At 38.3% G+C, this 23,419-nt stretch overlaps 2 protein-coding genes across 3 annotated transcripts in view; one reads left to right on the top strand and one right to left on the bottom strand.

The window, feature by feature from the left end:
* Smc4 (structural maintenance of chromosomes 4) overlaps window positions 1-13,457 on the bottom strand; it is a 30,042-nt gene extending 16,585 nt beyond the window's left edge. The window contains exons 1-8 of the mRNA XM_028763527.1: window positions 13,097-13,457; window positions 12,030-12,167; window positions 10,851-11,029; window positions 10,097-10,288; window positions 8,506-8,682; window positions 2,294-2,458; window positions 1,785-1,912; window positions 341-481 (exon numbers count right to left, since the gene is read on the bottom strand). Of these exons, the coding sequence (XP_028619360.1) occupies window positions 341-481; window positions 1,785-1,912; window positions 2,294-2,458; window positions 8,506-8,682; window positions 10,097-10,288; window positions 10,851-11,029; window positions 12,030-12,162 (1,115 nt within the window). The 5' untranslated portion in view covers window positions 12,163-12,167; window positions 13,097-13,457. The remainder of the gene's footprint in view (window positions 1-340; window positions 482-1,784; window positions 1,913-2,293; window positions 2,459-8,505; window positions 8,683-10,096; window positions 10,289-10,850; window positions 11,030-12,029; window positions 12,168-13,096) is intronic.
* A 234-nt stretch (window positions 13,458-13,691) lies between these two features.
* Window positions 13,692-23,419, top strand: part of Ift80 (intraflagellar transport 80) — a 156,434-nt gene continuing 146,706 nt past the window's right edge. For both annotated transcript variants that reach the window (XM_028763616.1, XM_028763615.1), the window contains exons 1-2: window positions 13,692-13,757; window positions 23,308-23,388. In XM_028763616.1, the coding sequence (XP_028619449.1) occupies window positions 23,352-23,388 (37 nt within the window). In that variant the 5' untranslated portion in view covers window positions 13,692-13,757; window positions 23,308-23,351. The remainder of the gene's footprint in view (window positions 13,758-23,307; window positions 23,389-23,419) is intronic.

Here is a 23,419-nt window from a genome sequence, read left to right as displayed (position 1 = left end):
TCTTTGAAGATTGGCACAGAGTGATAATTTTTAAAGTCTATCTAAAATAACCAAAATTCGATTTCTAAATTAAATTTGTAAACCATTAGGACTAGTAGGTCAGATAAAATGCTTGTGCCTTAGCTTTGGATGTTATTAGGCCACTAGAGGAACAGCATACCCTACAACATGACATCAAAGTTGGGCAATTGTAATAATGAGTTCAGTGCAGGGTGGTGGTGCCTAAAAGAACTGATTTATTTCCTAGGAAATGTATTACATTCAGTATTTGCAGTAAGTTTGTATGTAGCCATGTGAAAAACTGAGTTTAAATATTCAATACTTTCTCAGAGATTATTACTTTTCTATATCCTTTACAGCTGAATTCTTAGCTTTCATTTCATTGGAAAGCACATTGCTCTTCTCAGTAATTTCTTTAGTATCTTCATGAATTTTTTCCTTTTGTGTCTTCATTTCAGCAATTCTATTTTGTAGATCATAACTAGAGGGGAGAATCAGAGAATGTAAAATGCCATTAGTAAAACCAGCTGCTTCTAAAATACCAATTTATAGCAAGCCAGGGCTATAGGGGTGATTGGTAGGACCTCTGGCTTAAGGCTAGATAGAATTTAAGAACAAAATGGGTTCAGTTATTAGATCTATCATATGAATTCAATAGTGTATAGCAGTGTCTCATGTTTTTGTTTTTCATGATTTCAGTTTATTGTGGTCCACCTTTGTTATCTGAAAATATTAAATGGTAAATTACAGAATAAGCAATTTTAAACTGAACACTGACTAGCACTATTAATCTTTCCTTTTATTCAGTATAGTAACGTTGTATATATCAACCTTACGCAACATGTCACTTAGTAGCCTTACTGGTTATTGGGATCAACTATAAGGTATCACTATGCCTTTGTTCAAGTAACTCTTGTATTTCCTAATAATGCAAAAGGCATACAAGAGAGAAGGGGCTGAGGAGATGGTTCAGTAAGAGCATTTGATTTTCAAGCATGAAGATCTAAGTATGGACTTCCTGCACCCACATAAAACTGTACAGCAGGATGGCTAAGTGTGATGTTAACATCAGCATTTGGGTGAGGGCACAGTGGTACAGTGGCAGATCCCAAGAGCTTTGTGGCTAGCTTGCCTGGCTGGGTCAGTAAACTTCTGCTTTAGGTAAAGACCATATAAGGGAATGAAGTGAAGAGAGAGAGAGAGAAGATAGCCACATCTTGCTCTGGCTTTTGTATGCACACATAACGTCCATGTCCAAACATGTGTAACAAAACACCCAAACCAAACCAACCTACCAACCAAACAAAAACCCACCACAGACTAGGGAGATAGTTCAGAGATTAAAAGTGCTTGCAGGACAAACCTGATGACCTGAGTTTGAGATCTGGAACCTCCTAGAGGAAGTTGCCACCCTATCTGAGTGAGTTAGTACTCACCTACCCTTGCACAGTAACTAAAAGAAAAACCACACAAAAGGGTAGATTTAACTTTGACTCTTTGGCACTTCTAGAGGACATAAATGAAAACAAATAGTGTATTTAAAGATTTGATACTACCTGTGATTTCTACTAGGTTCTAAATATTAGCCCTTAATGAGGGGGTTAACTGCATGCAATGTGTATTCCCATTCCCACTATCCATAAATGGTATAAACTACCTTTCACTTTAAAATAGAACACTAAAAACTGAGTACTTATAGACTTTAGAAAACTGTAAGCATTCACATTGTAGGGGATAAAAGGCTTTGCTGCTTAGACATATATAAAGTTGACCAGAGTACTTACATGTAGTATTGACAGATGTGATTCTTTTTCTTAAATATTTCATTTTCCAGGGTAAGGAACTCAATGGCTATGTTTTTCTCTCCTTCTAGTGCATCCTTCTCCTTTTCTACCATTTTTACTCTGTTTAACTACAAACATTAAAGATTTAAAACATATGTAAAATCAATTTGAAACATAAACACTAAATAAAAGCATCTCACGCAAAGGTTAATATAAAAATAGATGGTTTGATTAAAAAAGTTCTGTAAGTATGAACTATAAAACAATAGTACTCAATTTAGTAATTCATTTGATCTGCAAATAAGATGCCCCTTCCACCCCTCTTTGAGACAGGGATTCTCTGTTGTAACCCTGACTGTCCTGGAACTCAATCTGTAAACCAGGCTGGCCTCAAGATCTGAGATCTGCCTGCTGCCACCTCTCAAGTACTGGGATTAAAGACACGTGCAACTACTGCCGGGCTAATGACAGTCTCATCGGCAACAAATGTCTACTGAAGATTCATTTACCTTTTCTCCTCTGTGTTCATTTAATATTTCAACTCTCCGACACAAGACTTTAATAGGTTCGTTTAGCCGTCCACAGCCAATTATATCTTCTAAGTACTCAAGCATACCCTCATCATGTTCAGTCTGGCCTTTTGGTTTCATCATAGCAATCTGTTCAACTTCACCCTTTAAGAGAGTCACATTCATACTCATTGTATACATACAGCAGCTAAATTTCTTCCGTGAGAACAGGGTAATCCCAACTAAAGGATACTCATCAAGTAGGTTAAGGATATTTTATGCAAGAGGCATAAAATCATATATAATATATATTTAATACATATCCACATATATAAACAAAGGTGACCCATCTAGTGTTTTTAAGTAAATAAATTTTTCTGTCAAGCACAATTTGGTATACTACCAATTATTTTTAACAATTTGCTAATTACTTCTCATTCTAAAAGAATTTTTCAAAACATTTTTTCATGAACGTGCATAAGGAACCTGACTGAGTGCTTACAGTTTCAGTATATAGCAATCTAATTTCTCTTTAAACCTGGTATGAGTTTAACGAGGGACCCACTTCATAAAAGATGACTAAGTGTTCTGATTTTTTTCAACTGAGAGTCTTAAATGGGAAAGGAAATTATCTTTCCCTCTAAGTACCCTAATTAGGGACAACAAATAGCATTGTTACATGCTATGCAGGAAATCTTTTTGTAATCAATCTATCAACTTTAAACTGTAATTAAAATATTTGATTACTTAAAAAGGAAAAAAAAATCAACAAAACCCTACAAAGCAGCACTATGGCTGACTTTTAGGTAACCTATTAACTTGAGTAAAGGCAATTCTGTAGGTCTTTTGTTCTGTGAGCATTGTAACAGCAAAGGAATAGGCAAGTAAGTGGAAGATGAGATGGTCAGGGACACAGGGACAGACTTATTTTTAGTCAAATGGCAAAAAAAAAAAAGAAAAAAAAAAGAATTACATGTTAAGATACTTTAGTGATTCAATTTTTATCAGTGTATGACTCAACCTTAAAAATTAAGCTAAAATGTACTGAAGAAAAAGAATCGCACTTAACATTTTAAAATGTTCTCACTGGCAGGTGAACTCTGTGTTTATTTTTAAGATAGGGGTACTCTAAGTAGCCCATGCTGCCCTTGATCTTGAATGCTTAAGATGTCTACCAAGTGCTGGATTCAAGGCACGCACCATCAAGCCATGCTAACAGGTGCTCTTTTTAATAGTTGTATACAGTATCATAATGCCAACACCCTGATGATCTAGCAGCACTACATGATCACCAAGTAGAGTGAAATTGTAAACCAAACTGCCTATATGTATGCTAATCCTATAGTATGTAGGTATTTATGCAGAGAGTACTTTCCTGTCAGTTCTCAAATCCTTGCATCAACAATTTTAGGCAGGATCCAAACCTGAAGTATGCCCAAAGCCTCGGATTATAGTAGTAACTTTAGTTACTAAGAACACATATTCTAATATATTATCTAATTCATGTTGAATATCTAAATGTCTATTTTAAATGAATAAAATAAGAAAAAATATGCCAAAAGGACCCATATTTGAGTCAAATGACCACAAGGTATTAAGTCTACTTTTTCAAATAATCAAAACCTGAGGTCCAGTGAAACCATACACACAAATAAAAATACTTGAATAGTACCACATGTTTCTTGCCCAAAAATTTTTTGGAAGGTGTATACAGTTATGAAGAAGCAATCTAGCTTGAAAGAAAGTATGGTAGTTGTTTTCTTTTGTTATTTGCTCTTTTCAAAATAAGAGAAGGATGCAGTGCTGATTTCCTCCCACTCCAATCAAGTTGCTGATTAAAGACAAGTTCATTTATAAATTAAAATAATTCTATCTCAAGTTTCATGGCATGTTTGAAATTGTATTATACTGTAATTCTGTTTTTGTTTTCCTTTGAGACATGCATGGTCTTTCTCTGTAGCTCTTGCTGTTCTGGAATTGCTACGTAGGCCAGGCTGTCCTTGAACTCACAGAAATTTGCTTGCCTCTGCCTGTTGAGTGCTGGGATTAAAGTCAAGCACTACCACCACAACCTGCTATTGCATTTCTTTAAAGCCTAGACAGTGAATGAATAAGGCACTGTTAGGTCTTTAATTAAAAAAAAGGACTCCTGTGGCTTAAAAACCAATCATTTTATTATCTTCTGTATGGACTGTAGTGTTGGCAAGGATATCTATGTGCCACATATAAGCAGTGGCCCCAGAGGACGGAAGAGGATATCAGATCCTCTGGGACTGGAGTTAAAGATACTTGCTACTACTTTATGCTTTCTACTATTTCCATTTTATGCCATCTACTGTGTAATCTGTGAAGTGACAGAAAGGAGTTTTTTAAAAAAACCTAGCTCATGTGAAATATTTTAAAGCAGTAAACTTAGTATATTTCTGAAATAATTAAAAACATTTTAAAAAAATTGTGTATTTATATGCCCACATGAGTGCAGATGTCTATGGATTTCAAAAGAAGGTAACGAATCCCCCAGAGCTAGAGTTACAAGCAGTTGTAAACTGGATGCTGAGAAACAATCTCAGGTCCTCTGTAGTAACAGCAGAAACCCCCAAAGATATCTCTCACCACCCAGAAAAAAAAAATCATCAATTTGAATTTAAAAGGGATACTCTTTCATACCAAGGTTACAAATCACAAACAGTAACAGACATAACAGACATTTCATGTTGTCATGTCATACCTGAAGCAAATAAAACTTCATACACCCACATATGTGAGAGTTGTGGGGCTGGGCATCTACAGCTTAACAATCTAAGGGGAAGCTGAGATGGCAGCACACACCCCAAGCCCCAGGGAAGTGAGATAAGTCCTTCTATTTTCACTGAAATACAGGTAGGGAAGGGGTTGAAGAAATGGCTCAGCAGTTAAGAGCACTGACTGCTCTTGTAAAGGACCCAGGCTCAGTTCCAAGCTCTGATTTGGTAACTCACAACCATCCAGTTCCAGGGGTTCTGATGCCTTCTCCTGACCATCTTTGGCACACCAATCACACATGTGGTACGCATGCATACATGTAGGAAAAACACTTATATACATTATTAGATATCAAACCAAGAGCCTCATGTGTGCTAGATAATTACTATTGAGCAATATTCCAACCACTTGTGCTTTTTTGTGTTTCGCATAAATAACTTTCACTTTTCCTGCTTTTTACTGCACTATCCGTTAACTTCTACTTTCCTCAAGTACATTTTACTCTAATTTTTGAGCAAAAGGACAAATAATCAAATTACTAACGTTAGTATCTGTCTAAAGTATACAAGTAAAAAAAGAGAATGCTCTTGTTCGTGGTTAGTTCTCGGATTCTGGGGGCTTAGGGGCAGCTTCCTAGCTTGGTTTTCATAGCTGAGACACTGGGTCAGACACTTTTGGAAAACTGAGGTATTATGTTAACTCAAAAAAATTCTTTTGAAATTTAGTCACAGACTTACTCACTTAATTTTTCTTTATTTCTACAGATTAAGAGACTACAACAAATACATTTACATGTCATGCCAAATCTAAAAGTATATTAAAAAGCATGAACAACTCAGATCTACGTTAACCCATTCTCCAAAGTAGAAAACAGTAACAAAAATCATTTGTTTCACTTTGTTATAAAAGATGAAAACCATACAGAATTAAAAACTGACCAAATCAAAACTCTGCTTTTTAAGGAATTTACAAAACTACTTTCAACACAGCACTTTATTAATGTAACTTTGAAGGGTAACGGAAGCATAGGATTAACAAAATCATCAACTAATGGAGCAAACCAATAAAATCTAGTACCTATGAAATATTATAGTCTAATAAAACCTTTCTTGTTTGGACCAATAGTCTTAAACATCACAAAGTCTCTCCTGTAACATACAAAACTATGTAAACCAATGGTCAACAAACTATGTGACTACTTTTGAAGTACACATGCCCATGTATACCTGTCCATAAGGATAAGAAACAGCCTTTATCCAGTTTTAGACTAATCTTTGCACAGTGCCTCATTAGAAACACATTTAAATAGGCAGTGAAACTTGGATCTGGGTACTAGAGATGCTTAAAGAAACATGAATCCATAAATAGTATAATAGCCTTTTCAATTTCTAAAAATTAGTTCATTTTAATCTTAAAAATTTGCTTTTCTTAAATTTAATTACATTATGATATAATCATTACCACAGCCTCTGCATTATATATATATATATATATATATCTTGGATGCTGATACTATCTTCATTTTTTCTAGCCTCCCTAACCATGGGTAACATTTAAGACAAATGTTAGTGAGGAGAGAAGGAAATAAAAGCTACAATACTACTTACCTTCACATGCTTTAAATCTTACTACTAGTTGAAGAATCAAACATTTTGATAAGAAGCTAAGAAAAACTCACAGAAACTACTTCCACTTTCAAATTTAATAGAATTCTGAGTTCTATCTAGCTGCTAAAGTTCTTATTTAAGGTCAACCAAAACAAACTGAATTTGTTAATTAGAATGTTTAACTTAGTATTCTTTGGAAAGAATAGAAACGTTTAATTTTTCAGAGCAGACAAGGGTTCAGTTAGGAGGACCAGCAATCATCTTAAGTACTCTAGAAGCAGGTTGAAATATAAATTCAACAACTTATTTCTTTAGGAAATTACTTATCAGCTTCCTTCATTAGCAAATTATGTAGTAGTAAGTTGTACAAAAACTTTATAAGACCTAAAATATAGTCTATTTTGTACTGGCATAAAACTGATCTCAGAATAAAATTAAGCAAACAGCAAAGAATAAACCAAAGACTAGTATAATTCCCTGCAAAATTGTTACCACCATTAAATTTAAGATTATAAAAGAATATAACTCTTTATCCAGTTAATTAAGCCAAATTTCTGAAAACGGAAATCTACAAAACAGTACAATTCATTTAAAAAACAAAGCAAAACACCTACAATGGTATAAGACAACATCAAAATAAATCCAAATCTTATTTACATGTATATCTGCAACTGATTTTTTTCAATATTTATTTTTAAGTAACAATGGTTCACTAAAGTATTGTAAATGCAGTGTTCTGATAGTTAAGGAGTATTCTAGAAAATTATCATTTGTCTTTTATACTGTGTATGCTTCAGATAATAATAATTCCTTAAGAATATAGTGTAAAATTTGTGAAAATTATAAGGTAGTGGGAACACTTAGTTACCACAACAAAACATTTTATATCAAATTGAAACTCTCAACTTATTTTATGATAGGTAGCACAAGATATACCATATCAGCAGCTGTCTGCATAACAAGCAATCTCTCTTTTTAAATTTTATTTATGCTCTTAGTAGCTTGGGATAGTACAAAAAAAAAAAAAAAAGATGCTTTCAAATCAAGACAGAAGTTTCATAATACCTAACAATGCTATATTTAAAAAAAAAAAGTTAGGGAAGACAAATTTTTCCTTCGGTTATACTAGCAGAATATACTTTTACTTCCATATTCACACCAAAATTGGAAAAATAAATAAACAAAAGGGAAGAAACAATAAAATATAGGGTCTAATAAAAAAAGAATACCAGGAACCTAATGTCTATACTTCTAAAAAAGACTTCTCTAAGAGTTGATACTAATAGTATTGGTTTAAGAAAGTAGGCCACTGTAAACAAATTAAACCCACTATGAGTAAACCTTTATGCGAGTATAATAAATGTTAAAAACATTATTATCAGGTACCCAGGAAAATGTTGTGATATCAAGCATATGTTTTTTATATTAGAAAAATGACAGTAAACAAAAGGGACAGACTATTAAAAGATTTTATCTAAAATGTTAAAGGGAAATAACAAACAGAAATGAGTTGCTATATCCCTGTCACACTAAAGCAGCACAATAATATTGGTGTTTAATATTTATTTCACTACGCCAATATTTACGTGCTGCTAGAGTGGAACAAGTATGTCAGATATTCAAACATAATAATACAAATGTGATGGTATCAATAGAATCTTGAATGAATTTCCTTAAATTTCTAGAGCAGCAAATAATGATTCGCATCTTGACTGTAGTATGTAAACCATGATGTGCTGCTACAGTACTTTAAGGTTCCAAAAGACAGGATTCACCAAACAGAAGAACTCTCTTTCAAGCTTTATTGTAAACCAAAAACCAAAAACCAAAAACCAAGAACCTTGGAAGAATTTTTAAACTTACCTGCAAGATTAAAAATCGATTATGGTCTAAATCAATCCCATGGCTTCTAAGAAGATTTCCAACATCTTTAAATGTTCTCTTCTTCCCACTTATATGATAGACAGAAGTATTATCCCTGTAGGCTGTTCTAGATACATAGAAGTTGCTGTTAGGAAGGACTTCATAATCATCCCCTTCCTGTTTGTAGGAAAAACAGAACCAGAAAACTGTTGGTATTAAATCACAGGTTTGATCCAGATTTCATTTACTTTATACTAAAATTAATGTAACGAGTTAAATGTATTTTTCTTGTATTCTTTAACAGATTCATACACACATATAACAAATTTTAGTCCTTTTCACCTATTACTATTTTTATCTCTCCTGAATTAAGTATGACCGTGGCTCACAACCATTTTAAAATGAAATAAAAAATAAACTAGCTTTACAAAGGACTAGATAATCTCTCCAAGTTGTTTGGTTTCTTTGTCAAAAATCTCTAAAAGTTTAAACCAAAAACAAAAATTTCAGCCTCAAAGAAGTAAAAAAATATATCTGAATCAGAGTCAAGGAAGGTGACAAGAACCTCAGAGTATCTACAACAACCCACTCTACTTAAATAACCTTGATGCCTGGTTAAAAAGCTTCAGGAAGAAACGATTTAAGGAAAATATTAAGGGGAAATACTTTTCTGGTGGTGGTGGTGTCAGGGAGTAAAGGTGTGGGTTACTCTGTGTGTGTGTGTGTGTGTGTGTGTGTGTGTGTGTGTGTGTGTGTATGTATGTGTGCAGAAAGACAGGATTCCCTTTGCACTTTCCTGAACAGAATCTCCTATCATTAATTGAAAGTAAAACAAATCATAAAAATTAAAAATTCACAATTATATCCCTAATAAAGGAAATCAAATTATAAATCCATTTTAGAATTAAAGTTCATTTATTCTTAAAGGTTCTGTGTCATATTCAATTTTAGATGAGTCAAACAACAGGTGTTGGAATAATATCTGACTTTTTGGCAATCTACTCTTTAACTCAAATGTACAACAGAATGAATTCAGAAGCAAAATTATGATAGATGCTTCTGGGTAATTAATTTTTTTTGTATTTAAAACGCCTCCACCAGCATCCAATCATCTGTTACTTTATCATGTGCATTTATTTTTAAAGGTTCTTTCCAGTTGCTTTTTGAATCATGGATTTTCTAAGCTAATAATTAAACATATGCCTGTCCCCTACCATTTCAAAAAAAAGCTTGGTGGTTTAGATCTTAGAAAATTTCATATCTCTCTCACACACAGTTACTAATTATTACATTTTTAGAGTCAATTATTACATTTTAAAAATTAAAATGTTTATCCTAAAGCAAAAAAATGTATAACTTTGAAAATGAAGCCCATATTTATAGTGAATGAATGCTTAGTTAGCACTCGGGGTCTTCTAAATTAGTCTTTTGCCAAAAAGTTGAAGTAAATATGGACACAGAAGCAAAAAAACATTTCTTTTGCTTTAATTACACACAAACGTAAAATAAAGAACAATTCAGGTCTACAATAAAAAAATGTGGCATGTTTCCTTTTCTTGCTTGAAGATGGAAACAGAAAATAATCTCTTACCTTATCAATTATCTTTTGAAAATGAACTTCTACAGTACAACTCTGAATATCCTTGTGTTCATCAGAATTATGTATCAGTACTGACAGCTTTTTAGATCTTATTTTTTGTGCTCGATAGCCAAACACAAAAAGCATGGAATCAATAACATTGGATTTTCCACTGCCATTTGGTCCAATGATACAGGAAAAGCGCTGCATAAAAGCAAATTTTTAAAAAAATTTAAAGTCACACTTACACTAATTTTAAACTACTCCATAACTTAATTTCTAGTAAAAATGAAAGGTATTTCAAAATTTTCATTATTAGAAGATAAATATTTTTTTGGCTCTTTCTCTTTAGAAATAAGAACAGCTTATTAAGAAAAGGAAAGGGAGTGGACCAGTGATCTAAAGAAAAAGTATGCACACCAAACCCCCAATTTGAGTTTTTTTTTTTTACATCATATTCTTCTCTAGCACAAGCTTTACCATCTTAAATCAAACCATATTCAAATTTTAACCCCAACATCTTACAGAACTCACTAGCACAGTCATCAGAAAACATTCCCTTCTAACAAAACCAGATTCCATTCAATATGCAAACATAACTGCTAAAGATATAAAGAAAAACTAATTCCTGTTGTTGAAATCACAGGCAACATACTGTCTGTGCGTCTATGAGCATATATGTGTGTGTGTAAATCGTCAGGACCGTTAGAAAACGGAAATATCTTGTAACAAAGATGTATTACAAGTTATTTAAGTAGGCAAATACCTTATGGAAAGGTCCCAGAACTTTCTCTCCAGCATAGGACTTGAAGTTTTGGTTTACAATATGAGTTATCATAAGCCGAGGAGCTCCAGCCTCACTGGCCATTGCTGGAGGTGGGGCTGGAGGAATACTACTCAAAATCTCTTCTAAACTTCTGTTATCAAGCTCCTCACCTGGAGTCTCTAGGTTAACAGAAAGGCAAAGAGGGGAAAGCCTACATTAGTGTAATTAGTTGGAAGTCTGTTGCCTGCTAGTATTTAAAGAACATAATGGAAGGATGTTACTTATGAAACCTAGGAATTTATCTTCCATACCAACATCCTAAATTCATGGGGATTGATAATCCTTCAGATTACGTTTATGAAAAATAAAATTTGTGAGAAATCAGACCAGCCATAAAATTTGGTACAACTACACTGTATTTATTAGAGGAGTCAAAATACTATACCATAAAGAAAAACCTTGCAACAAACGGATTCCCCGACGCCTGAGACAGGAGATGCAACTCTAACAATCGAAAATCCAACTCTACATGGTTCAGCACTTAAGAAACTCACAAACTTCAGCAACATGGTCACAAGAATTTCACGGTAGCTCTTAATTCCTACAGCCAGAACGCTCCACGCTCTCGAATTATACCTTCTCTTTAAAGGCAATCTAAGGGACCTAGCGGTTTTTTTTCTTGTGTAGGACTCAAGTTTGGTTCGCAGCATCCACAATGGGAGGCTGGAGACTGTCCTAGTCCTAGAGGTTCGTGCCCTCCACGGCCACCTTCACTCATGTACATATATATACCCAACACAGACACACTTTATAAAGTCAAAATTAGTATTTCACCCCAAAAAGCAATCCAACAGTAAAGGGTGGGTCAAGCAACTCCGTATCACATACAGTCCAGTCTAGGGGCGCAGGGGCGCTCAGCAACTCAGGGCTGACCACGCCGCTTTCAGCGGAAACACGAGAAAGATGTCAGCGCTACTCCAAAACACAGAAATTTACATTTAAGTTTTCCACCCACCCTCACCCCTTCCAGAACCGTTACAGCAAACTGCATGGAATTGCTTTGAAAACCACAGAATGGCTTTCCGGAGCTTCCAAAGTCAACCTGTCGCCTTGCGCCCCGCCAACCTCAGTGGGTTTCCACAGGCTTGCGACGCACCCCGATCCTGGCCGGTCACTCACCTGCGGCTGCGGCGCTGTCCGCTCGGCCGTCCGGTTGCTCCATCTCCCCTTCGTTGTGGGCATCGTCCTGGGAGGGCGGCGGCCCTTCCTCCTGGTGGCAAGCAGTGGAGGTCTTGGTGCCCTTACGCCGCATGGTGGCTGCGGCAGGAGAGAGTCTGGAGTCAGGTCGGTCCGCAGCTCGCCGCCCAGGCCCCGCAACAGCCGGACGGGCTCCGCCCAGGACCCATCGCCACCGCGTTCGTCAACGCCGCTAGCAGGTAGCGGGTCCCGAGCAAAGTGGTTATTACGAACATAGCGGTGGCAACCAGACGGGACGGCTTTTCCCACGCCCCAGCTAAGTGGGAAAACCTAGCCGCGCCTGCAAACGCGCTCAGGCCACCCGCCCCCGTGGGGCCATCTCTCAAGAGAAGGACATCTACCGACAGTCAGTCTCCTGCCGTCGGGGCTTGGGAGTGAGTGCGCTCGGAATCGGAGAGAGAAGTTCGTCCAGCTTCGGGTCTACGTGGCTACTCTCCAGAGCAGCAGCGCCTACCCGGGCGACTTGTCACCCCCCCCCCACCTTCTCCCCGCCATTTAGGTCCTGATGCCCGGACGGCCAGAGGAGTCGAGGTCTCTTCTCACCGCCCCAGCGGAGGGGATGGCCGAAGCCACAGTCACCCGCCATACACTGCTAAATTGGGGTCTGGCAGCGTCTCCTCGGGTTGGGTCATTTTCCGGGATAGTAGGGGTCTATCCCTCCCGAGTCCGGGGCGGAGTCCCGATGGACGGTATAAGCCGTGCCAAGTCCCCAGGAGAGGCTCTGAGTGAGGCTACAGTCCCCTAGGGAGACGGAACGGACCGGCCTGGGGGAGGGAGGACGCCCTGGCCGAGACAGGCTCGCAGCCTCCCCCAGGAAGAGGCGCTGGAGCCGCCGCCCGGCGGCCGAGGGGGAGGGGTGACAGGCAACGGAGCTCCCCGAGCCGCCTCCGCCGCACTTGGCCGCTCCGGCTCCAGGCCTCTGTGTTCCCGGCGCCCGCGGGACAGGGAGGAAGAATGTGACAACCTCATCTAGAAAAGAAGTACTTCACCTGTCGGCAGGTCCACTCCGAGCAGGGCTGAAATCGTGGGACAGCCGACCCCTTGCCTCGCTCCTACCGGTGTTTCGGCTCCGGGTCCTTCACTCGAAAATGGCGCCTAAAATCCAAACTCGAACGGAAATTCGTTACAAATGCGCGCAATGGTTTCTGGGACCCGCGAATTTGAAAAAAAGTGCGGCGATTCCCACCGCCATCTTCGGGCCGTTCGAGCGCATGCGCGGGCTCTATCCTGGCGAGTGGCGTGAGGGGGAAGTTTCGATTGGGAAGGGAGAGCCAGGAGGGCTACGTCGTTTCTCTGGTCTTTAACAGAAATAGAGTCGTGGAGACTACAGCCTTTCGCACTTCTAGAACGACAGCATCTGAAAAACGGGCGAAATTTGAAAAAGAAGAAAAATACCAAGCAGGGTCCCGCCCACAGCTGTAGGCGGGGCCCAGTTGCCCAATAACACCTTCCAGTGAGAGGGCGGGCTCGGTTTAGGGGCGGGGTCAAGAGCCTGCTTGGGTGACTGGCACCTGGCAAATATCGCGGGAACATGGTAGGGGGAACGCTCACAGCGCTTAGAAATCACTATGGTGACGGAAAGGTCGGGAGGCTATTTGGTAACTGGTCTGAGCTCTGAGAGCAGTCGCCACCGCTTTCCTGGATCTTGAGGTAAATTTCTTCACCTCCAGAGCCTTAGAAGAAAGGATTTGGAAGCTGTAGCGGTCATTGGGACTTCCCTTCTCTTGGTTTGATGGGATGAGCTTTGCGGAGTTGTCCAATTATTTCCCATCTCCTTCTAGCCAGCAGGGCTTTCTGGGTGTTGATCTTGGGATGTGGAGTTTACAGGTAAAGAAAGGAAACCGGGATTACTGAGTAATCTTGTAGTCCATTTATGAATAACAGTGATTTTTGAACTATTTTGTGTTAGTGACACTAGTGAAAGGTTTTGTGTATAAATAACCATTTGGCCAACAGGGCTCCTAATGGGAGAAACAAATCGCTGGTGATAGCTAGTTACCGTCATGGGGGAGTTAGTTCATAAGTAGCATTTGTGTGCATTACACAGTGAAAGGAATAACCAGGATTGTTAAATAGATGTGGCGAGTCCTACTCCTGGGCAATTTAGTTTCCTTAATGGACCTGTAACCTGAATTTGAGGATAACTACGGTTGAGTTTTTAACTCTGAAAATTGTATACTAAGTTTTGTGTGTTTAGGCTTTGTTTTCCTGGATGGTTGGTTTTCCTATAGTTTTGAACGGTCTAAAAAACGGTCTAAATCACTCATCCTCCGCAATGTTAACCACTGATGAATTTATACAGCAACTTTTAAATTGAGAGCTGCTAGCCATTCTCTCTCTTTTTTTTTCCCTCTACCTATTTAGGGTCTGCCATATTAGAGTGCAAATAAACCTGTTTAATGAATGAAATTACGTTGTTGTTCTAAAATATATTATGGCTCTTCGATGCATAAAACTTAGGTTTAATGATTTTCAGGAAGTGCTGGAGAGAACTACAAGTGTAAGAGTGGCAGAGTTTGGAGATTTGTGTGGTTTGAATAAGCATCTGCTAAGATAATGTACCTTTGTATTTATAGTTGTAAATGAATTGTCTTCATAAAACAAATGTCACCGTAAAGCTCAATGAATTTTTTTTGGGGGGGAGGGGTGTGGAGGACCAATAGGAATACCAAGAGGATAAAGGGATTCTTGTTAGGGGCTTCCGGAGTATTTTGTATTTTCGGAGGTTCTAAAATACAACAAAGCTGAATGGAGAGATACCTACTATGCAAACAGTAGAGTGCTTTAGGGGAGATGGTTCAGTGGTTAACAGTGTTTACTGCTCTTGCAGAGGACCCAGATTCTGTTCCCAGCACCCACATGATGGCTCACAACTATCTGTAACTCCAGTTCCAGGGGATTCAGTGCCTTCTTCTGGCCTCAGGAGGGAGACATGCATGTGGTACACATGCAGATAAGACTCTCATACATGTAAAATAAATGTAATAAAAAGACAGACTAGACCATATGGAAAGGTGTATGTGCTAGTCAGAGAGGAATTTAGTAGAAAGTTCTAAGTAGAAGTTGGGAGGCTGGAGAAATGGCTCAGCAATGAGGACCACTGCTGCTCTTGCAGGAGACCTGGATTTGGTTCCCAGCACCCATACTGAGCACTTCACACCTGCCTGTTACTCCACGGACCTGACACCCTTTTCTGCATAACAGTGGTGCCAGACACACATACACATACATGCAGGCACTCACATATACACATTGATTAATTAAAAATTAGAAAACAACCCTAAATCCCATTATTTCTCTGGGTGTATAATTGGGCAGTTTCCTCATCAAGTGTCTCTGGGAATGTTTATTTATAAAAATCAACAGATACTGTCTAGCTCCATTGTCTGTAATTGTTCATCGAGTATACACCATTATTTGATTTGCTATGTGATGGCATATTTAAAGTATGTGCTAATATCAATAGTGCTATGTCAAATTTGAGAAAGTGATTTACAAAGGATCTTGAAAGGCAAATTACGAATATAGCTACAAGCTGTGTATAGTTTGGGAGATGAGACAGGAGGTCATGTATTTAGAATAACCTAGGCTACATGGTGAGTTGGAGCCAGTGCTATACAGTGAGATTGTATTTTTTTTTTTTTAATGAAGAATGAGGAGAAGGAAAAGAATTCTTAACAAGAACTGAAATTTAATTTGAGGTCCTGTTAGAACAAACATCTTCCTTCCTTCCTTCTTCCTTCCTTCCCTCCCTCCTTTGCTTCCTTCTTCCTTTCTTCCCTTCTTTCCTTTTTCCCTCCCTTCCTCCTTTCTTCCCTCTCTTCCTTTCTTTTGAAACAGGGTCTTATATAACTCAGTCTGGCCTTGAATTCACTATGTAGCCAAGGCTAGCTTTGAATTTCTATTATCTACTGATTTCTGGAATTAGAGGCAAGCATCATCATGCCTGGCAGTACAAACATTTTTATAACAGCTATAAACTAAATTGCATAAGAAAGAAGAAATATAACCGACAGCTATAGAATAGATTTAAGTCTGATTCTGAACGTGATGAAATAAGGCATTTAGGGACTGGGGATGCTGGGATGGTTGGTAAAGTGCTTAAAGAGGCCCTGGATTTGATTCTCAGCATTGCAGAAGACGCACTATGGACAGCATACTCCTGTATTTGCCAGCACTCAGGTGGAAAAGGCAGGAGTATAATAAATTCACTATTATTTTACACAGCTAGTTTAAGATTAGCCTGGACTATGAGATTCTGTCTCAGAAAACCAAAACAAATCTGAGTGTGCTGCTCCAGGCCTTCTAGCACCTGGGAGGCAGAAGCAGGTACATCTCTGTGAGTTCAAGGCCAGTCTGGTTTATTATATTACTGAGTATGATTAAAAATGTCAAACAGTATAGGGGTAGGGCACAGTGTAGTTGCAGAGCACATGCCTTGTACCCAAAAAAGGGGAGAAAGTAATTATTACTTATCATTAGGTTCTTCCTCTTATATATCACTAAATGTCTTGTATATCTTCCCAAGTGTTTTAGTACCTGCCAACTTAAATACATATCATTTTTCATTTGCACATAAGGGATTGAATTATATTTTACAAACATTTCATAAGTGTATGTACATGATGTGTGTATAGGCATGTACTATGGCACACATGTGGAGATCAGAGAACAGCTTTGTGGAGTCAATTCCCTCCTTCCTGAGCCTTTAGGTGGGTTCTGGGGATTGAATTCAGGTTATCAGGCCTGTGTAACAGGTTCCTTTACCTGCTGAGCCATCTTTCTATTCCTAAGTTATATAATATTGCAATGCATCTTGCTCTTCTTTTCACACTACAGTTATCTTTCTATAGAAATAGCCTATTTGAAAAATAATATGATTCTTCAATTTTAATTGAATTAAAGATCACTGGTATTTATGGGTGGTGGGGTGTATATGTGTTTATGTGTTTATATGTACATGTGTGCAGGTGCTCATGCTATGTTGAAGCTGGAGGTAGATATCAGGTGTCTTCTGTCGTTTTTCTATGTTAGTTATTTTTTTCTTTTTAAATAAAGACTTATTTATTATGTACACAGTGTTCTGTGAGCATATATGCCTGCATGCCAGAAGATTGCACAGACCTCATTACAGATGGTTGTGAGCCACCATGTGGTTGCTGGAATTGAACTCAGACCTCTGGAAGAGTCGTCAGTGCTCTCAGCCTGTGAGTCAGCCCTCCAGCTCAGCATGTTGGTTTTTGAGACAGGGTTCTCACTGAACTCAGAACTTATCAGTTGGCTGGCCCACCTGGCAGCTCTGGGGTTCTGCATATATCTCTCCCCTGTGCTAGTGTTACAAGCACACGTGAGGTTTTTCATGGGTGCTAGGGATCCAAACACAAGTCCTCATGCTTGCTGGACAGTCACTTTACCCACTGAGCCAACCCCTCAACCTCGCTCACTATCTAATATATATTTTTAGACTAGTGAATTAGTGCTTTGCTTGAATTAATTGAACACCCTGCAAAAAAGTTGTAAAAGCCATTAGAAATGACAAGATGGCACATCCAGTAGAGGAACTACATGGCAGCAGGAGAGACCCAATCGGCTTCTGCAAGTTGTGCTGCTGTACTCACACACAATTAATTAATTAATTACAATAATAATAATCATGAGGTCAGAGAGATAGTTTTTAGGTTAAAATTATTTCAATGCAAGCCAAATGACACAAGGTTTATCCCAGGAACTGACTCCTAAAAGTTGACCTATTACTTCCAATGACACCAATAATAAGATAAAAATTGTATCTTATTATTTTTTTATGGGTGTTATGAGTGTTTTGATTGTATGTATGTCTGTATTCCATGTGCATGCAGTGTCTGAGGAGTCCAAAAAAGGGTGTGACTTCCCCTAGGACTGGAGTTATAAATGGTTGGGAGCTGATGTGTGGATACAGGGAACCAAATCTCTGCAAGAGCAGCCAATGCTCTTAACTGCTGAAACGTCTCACCAACCCCAAATTAAAAAAAAAAAGTTAAAGAAAACATTGAAAACTGGGCTTAATCATACGTATTTAATCGTAGTACTTGTAAGCTTAAGGCAGGAAAATCTCAAGTTCAAGGTCATCAGCTAGATCATTGCCAGATTAAGGTTAGCCTGTGCTACATGAGACTTTGTCTCAAAATAAGAAGGTAATATTGGAGTGTATTATGGGTAGAATTGTAAGGAAATATACATACTACAATGATCAATGTAACTTATAGAAGAATTTATTTTGGCTGACAGCCCTAGAGGGTTAGAGGCCAACATGGCAGCAGACAGTAGGCGTGGTTAGTAGGAACAGGAATCTCAGAGCTCGCATCGGAACCGAAAGTTGAAAGCAGAGAGAGCAAGTGCATATTATTTAGCAATTTTAGCAAGTACTTATTGGAATTAGGTTGAGGTGAGGGTTGGAGGTCCTTACTAATTGAACTATACTATCATGCATAAGCCTGTTGCCTTTGGCGGTCAAATGTGGTCTTTTCTAGGATATAGTGAGCCTGCCCCTATTTTTCTTTTCAGCCATACAATGGACCTTAAATTTAGTTTGCTAACAGCTCTGATAGAACATATATATATTGAAGAGCTATAAAAGAACTCCAAATGCCAAACTTTGGCATTTGATGTGTGTGTGTGTGTTGAGAGAGAGAGAGAGAGAGAGAGAGAGAGAGAGAGAGAGAGAGAGAGAATTTGCCATGTGTGTTGGTTTGAAATGAGGAATGTTCTCCATAGTCTTGGGGATTTGAATACTTGGTAACCAGTTGGTGGTGCTGTTTGGAGAAGTTTAGGTGGTACAGCCTTGCTGGAGGAGGTATGTCACTGGTAGTGGGTTTCAAGATTAAAAGTCCTGAGCCATTTCCAAAATAGTACTCAGCTCATTAGATTTGGCAGCAGGTACCTTTACCCTTTTGCCATCTTTCTCTTTCTTCCTTCCTTCCTTCCTTCCTTCCTTCCTTCCTTCCTTCCTTCCTTCCTTCCTCTCTTTCTTTCTTTCTTTCTTTCTTTCTTTCTTTCTTTCTTTCTTTCTTTCTTTCTTTCTTTCTTTCTTTCTTTTCTGGGACAAGGTTTCTCTGTTACCCTGGCTGTCTCAGAGATCCGCCTGCCTCTGCCTCCCAAGTGCTGGGATTAAAGGCGTGCGCCACCATTGCCCAGACTCCTTAGCTCTTTTGCTAGCCTCAAATTCCACTTCTTGATAGTATTGGATAAGTATCCCTAATCTAAAATGTGTGGGACCAGAAGTGTTTGGGATATTTTTTTTTCAGATTCTGGGATATTTGCATCTATACATGAGATACCATGTACATGGTACTCAATCTGAGCATAAAGTTTGTTATTTATATACGTCATAGTATAGGCTAAAGGAATTTCAAACACTGATTTTTCGATCATCCCTATTCTCACTGGATTGTCATATGAAAGCAGGTGTGGACTTTTCTATTGGTGTTTTGGTGACACTTGGATTTTGGAGCTTTTTGGATTTAAGATTTTTGGATTAAAGACCCTCAAATTTACCATACATGATTTTAATGAACATATGTCTATGTATCTTGTATGGATACAGTAAATTCTTCAACTAGGAGTCCTTCCTAGGGTATAATATCTTTTGTAATGTCTCCTCCTTTGAGTTAGTACCTTCTAATTTAAAATAAAGTATGTATAACGTTTTAGCAGTCAATGTATCTGTGTCTCTGCTATAAGAAGAACTGGAAAGGAAATAGATTTTTCTTTCTCCTTTTTTTTCTTTTTTCTTTTTTAAGTAGAATGTCTTCTTTTATAATAAAACTCAAAGTGGGGTATTTCTCAAACATAGAACATTTACCTGCTCTTTGACAGATATAAAATTATTTATTTCTATGCCAGCACTGGATTCTGGGCACATTCATTTGTCTACCTGGATAATAGAAAATGCACTCTTAGCTGGGCATGATGACAACTACCTTTAATTCCAGCACTCAGGATGTAGAGGCAGGTGGATATTTGTGAGTTAGAGGCTCGCTTGGTCTACATAGTGAATTCTGGGACAACCAAAGCTACATAGTGAGGCCCTGTCTCAAAAACATATAAACAAACAAACAAACAAGCTATCTTGTTTTCATTTTACTTTATTTGTTTTTGCTGGGATTACAAGCTAGTCCACCACACCTACCTGTCAGGTTTTGCTAAACAATTTTTTCCCCCTCAGGCCTTATAAATGTTGACCCACACTAGACCAGTAGCAACTTATAAATGATATTTAGCATAAAAAAAACAAGCATTGCTATTGCTGTTCTCTATTTCCTGTGTAAAGTTTCACACTGTGTTCTGGAAATTCTTGCTACCTCCCTTCCTTACTACCCAGATGCTGTTGGTTGGTCAGATCCTTCCCTACCCACTCCTGAAATAGCATTGCTTGGTCAGATCCTTCACATACTAAAAGAACGTGTTTCATCATGGCCAGGAAGCCACTGCCACAGAGCAGTTTTGCTGCACCATGGATCAGGAAACAAAAGGAGGAGACAGTACTTAGCTGGCTTGCTCTTTTTCCATTTTTTAAGTTAGTCTGGGATCCAGGCCACAGAAAGGTATCACAAGCCTATGTTCAAGGCTGAACTTTCTTCCTCAGCTTAACTTCTGGAAACATCATCACAGATACAGCTTTAGATGTGTCCCATTGATGCCCTAGGTTTTCCTTATTCCAGCCTAGTTGACAATTAAAATTAGCCATCCCACGTGGGCAGACACGAATAACTCAATGTAGCATTCAGGCTGTTCTGCACTTCTTCAGTTAGGCTATGTGAGAAAAATATTTTTTTTATTTTCTTAATACTGTATCAACATTTACATGACATTCATACAAATGATTTTAGCTAAATGGAATATATTGGAAAATTCTTTCTATGCCAGGGAGAATCTCTCTTGTGTTAGGTTGTTGCTTTCTTGCCCTGATTCTTTGGCATCACTGCTTCTGAATGGCTGGGAAACCATTAACAACAATGCACTGCTCTTACTGTATAAAGTTTGATTATGAGTTCTTCTGGTGAGGAAGAATCTAAATCATTAGAGATGTAATTGTATTTCATCATTCCAAATATTAGGTTTCAGGTTGTAGTTAGTAGTATAAATATATAAATATCATATCTATGATTTGTCAATTACAGAAGCAACAAGACTTCTGTAAATTTTTTGTACTTTTAAACATTTTAATAAAGGGCTGGAGAGATGGCTCAGCAGTTGAGAGCACTGACTACTCTTCCATAGGTCCTGAGTTCAATTCCCAGCAACCACATGGTGGCTCACAGCCATCGATAATGGGATCTGATGCCCTCTTCTGGTGTGTCTGAAGACAGCTACAGTGTACTTGCCATATATATAAAGTAAATAAATAAAATCTTTAAAAATGTTTAATAAACTTGAATAATTGTGATGAACCAGGTCTTTATAAAGTGTTATTTACCTTTTTCCTTCTAATGATGAACCAGACTACCTCCACCTTAGGCTCAAAAGCCATCTTATAGTAAAGACAAAGTGGGCTCATTCCTGTTTATGATTAAGTCTGTTTCTCAGGCTGTACCCCATCTGGAACTTTAACAACAAATGATTCTGTATTGCCTGTTCCAGGAAAGGAAAATCAGGTTTTGTTTCAAGAAGTTGTAATGACCACCTTGCAAATCTACCTTTGTTTCAGAAGGTTCTTATGACTACCTGTTGTTGTGACTGCCTTGATATGTTTTCCTTCTGTAACCCTTCCTCTACTGTTCTCCCCAAGTCCCCCATTTGCAAATCGGCTATTCCTGAGCTCTAAAAGCCCGAATCATTCCCATGTTCAGTGCTGATCTCTTGAACCCTACCTTTAGGGGAGGCAGCCCATGTACATGAGTAAAGAAGCTTGCTTTAATTAATTTGGCTATGGTGGACTCTTTGGGACTAGTTAATCCCAAAAGGGTCTGATGGAAAGGAGGAAGGAGTTTCGAGAAAGCTATGGAGCTCCTTAGTATCAAAAATGAATCTAGGAAGCGTACCTGAAGTGAATCACATTTTTCCCTGTCTGTGCCACATACAGTTTTATACTTTTAAAGTTTAAGATAAATCACCCAAAGAGAGAAGTAGAGAGTGCCGCACACTTTGCCTACCCAGGAGACTTCCTGAATTCAGGGACTGAGGAGTGACCTCAGTGAGCCCCAATGGTTCTTTTTAAAAATCTCTACTCAGCACCTCCTTTGATACAGTTCCCTGGAATTTTAGACCTGGTAGAGATTTTTTACCCGTTTTAGTTATATTCTCACTTGATTTTTTTTTTCCTGTATTGTCTAGTGATACTGCTCAAAATGTAAAGTAAACCAACCATTTTTCTGTCTTGAACTCACTGAGGTCCACTTGGCTCTGTCTTCCAAGTACTAGGATTGAAGGTGTGTACTGTAATGTCCTGCGACTTTGTGCCCAACTTCAAAAAGGTTTTTTGAGGTGGGGTTTCATTATGCTGCCCATGTTGGTCTGGTGCATGGGTTTAAACAACCTTGCCTCATCCTTTCAAGTAGCAGCACCACCACACCCAGCTTGCATAACTTTTAAAGCAGTTTATCCCCTTGTCCTTAAGCAGTTCAGTTGCTTTTCACTGTTAGCTGAAGCTGTTGGGTAGTTTTTATCCCCCACAATAGATTGTTAGCCCCAGACTGAGACACACACATTGGTAATACCGGATTGTTTACATGTAGAGTATAGATTTAAGGCACTTAAAAATGTAGTTTAGCCTGAGGATGTTAACTCATTAGACAGGATCAAAACTGAACTGTGATTGGGAGTTTCCTGGTTTGCCAACATCTTTTGATTTGGTCCCAGGACAGCCTTTAGAAAGTTTTTGTTTGTTTGTTTTGTAAGAATTCATTTACTGATTGTATGTGTGTGTGCATGCTCACATATTACTTAGTGGTGTTCTGAACTAGTAGGCCTGTTACAGACATGCTATAGCAAATCCTGGACGCTCAACCCACGGCACCATCAGTTCTTCTCCTTATTGTCAGACTGTGACTTTTCTACCTCTGTCCATGTATTTACATTAGAGGAACTGAGTGAGGGTACTGTTATGTTTCTTGGAATTCAAAGGGTGTAGGTGTGTGCATGTGTGTGCATACATGCGTGTGTGTGTGTGTGTGCTCGTGTGCACAGTTCTCAGTGTTGATATATGTTCTCTTTATCTTTACAGTGAATACAATCAAGTGGTATTTAAAATTCTCTGGAACTGGAGACATGAGACTGAAGATCTCTCTCTTAAAGGAACCAAAGCATATCCTTTTAATTCCTTGTAAACCTCACTC

Source organism: Grammomys surdaster, unplaced genomic scaffold (assembly GCF_004785775.1).
Source record: "Grammomys surdaster isolate TR1022 unplaced genomic scaffold, NIH_TR_1.0 139, whole genome shotgun sequence".
Classification (NCBI taxonomy): domain Eukaryota; kingdom Metazoa; phylum Chordata; class Mammalia; order Rodentia; family Muridae; genus Grammomys; species Grammomys surdaster.
This window is presented reverse-complemented; position numbering and strand designations above follow the sequence as displayed.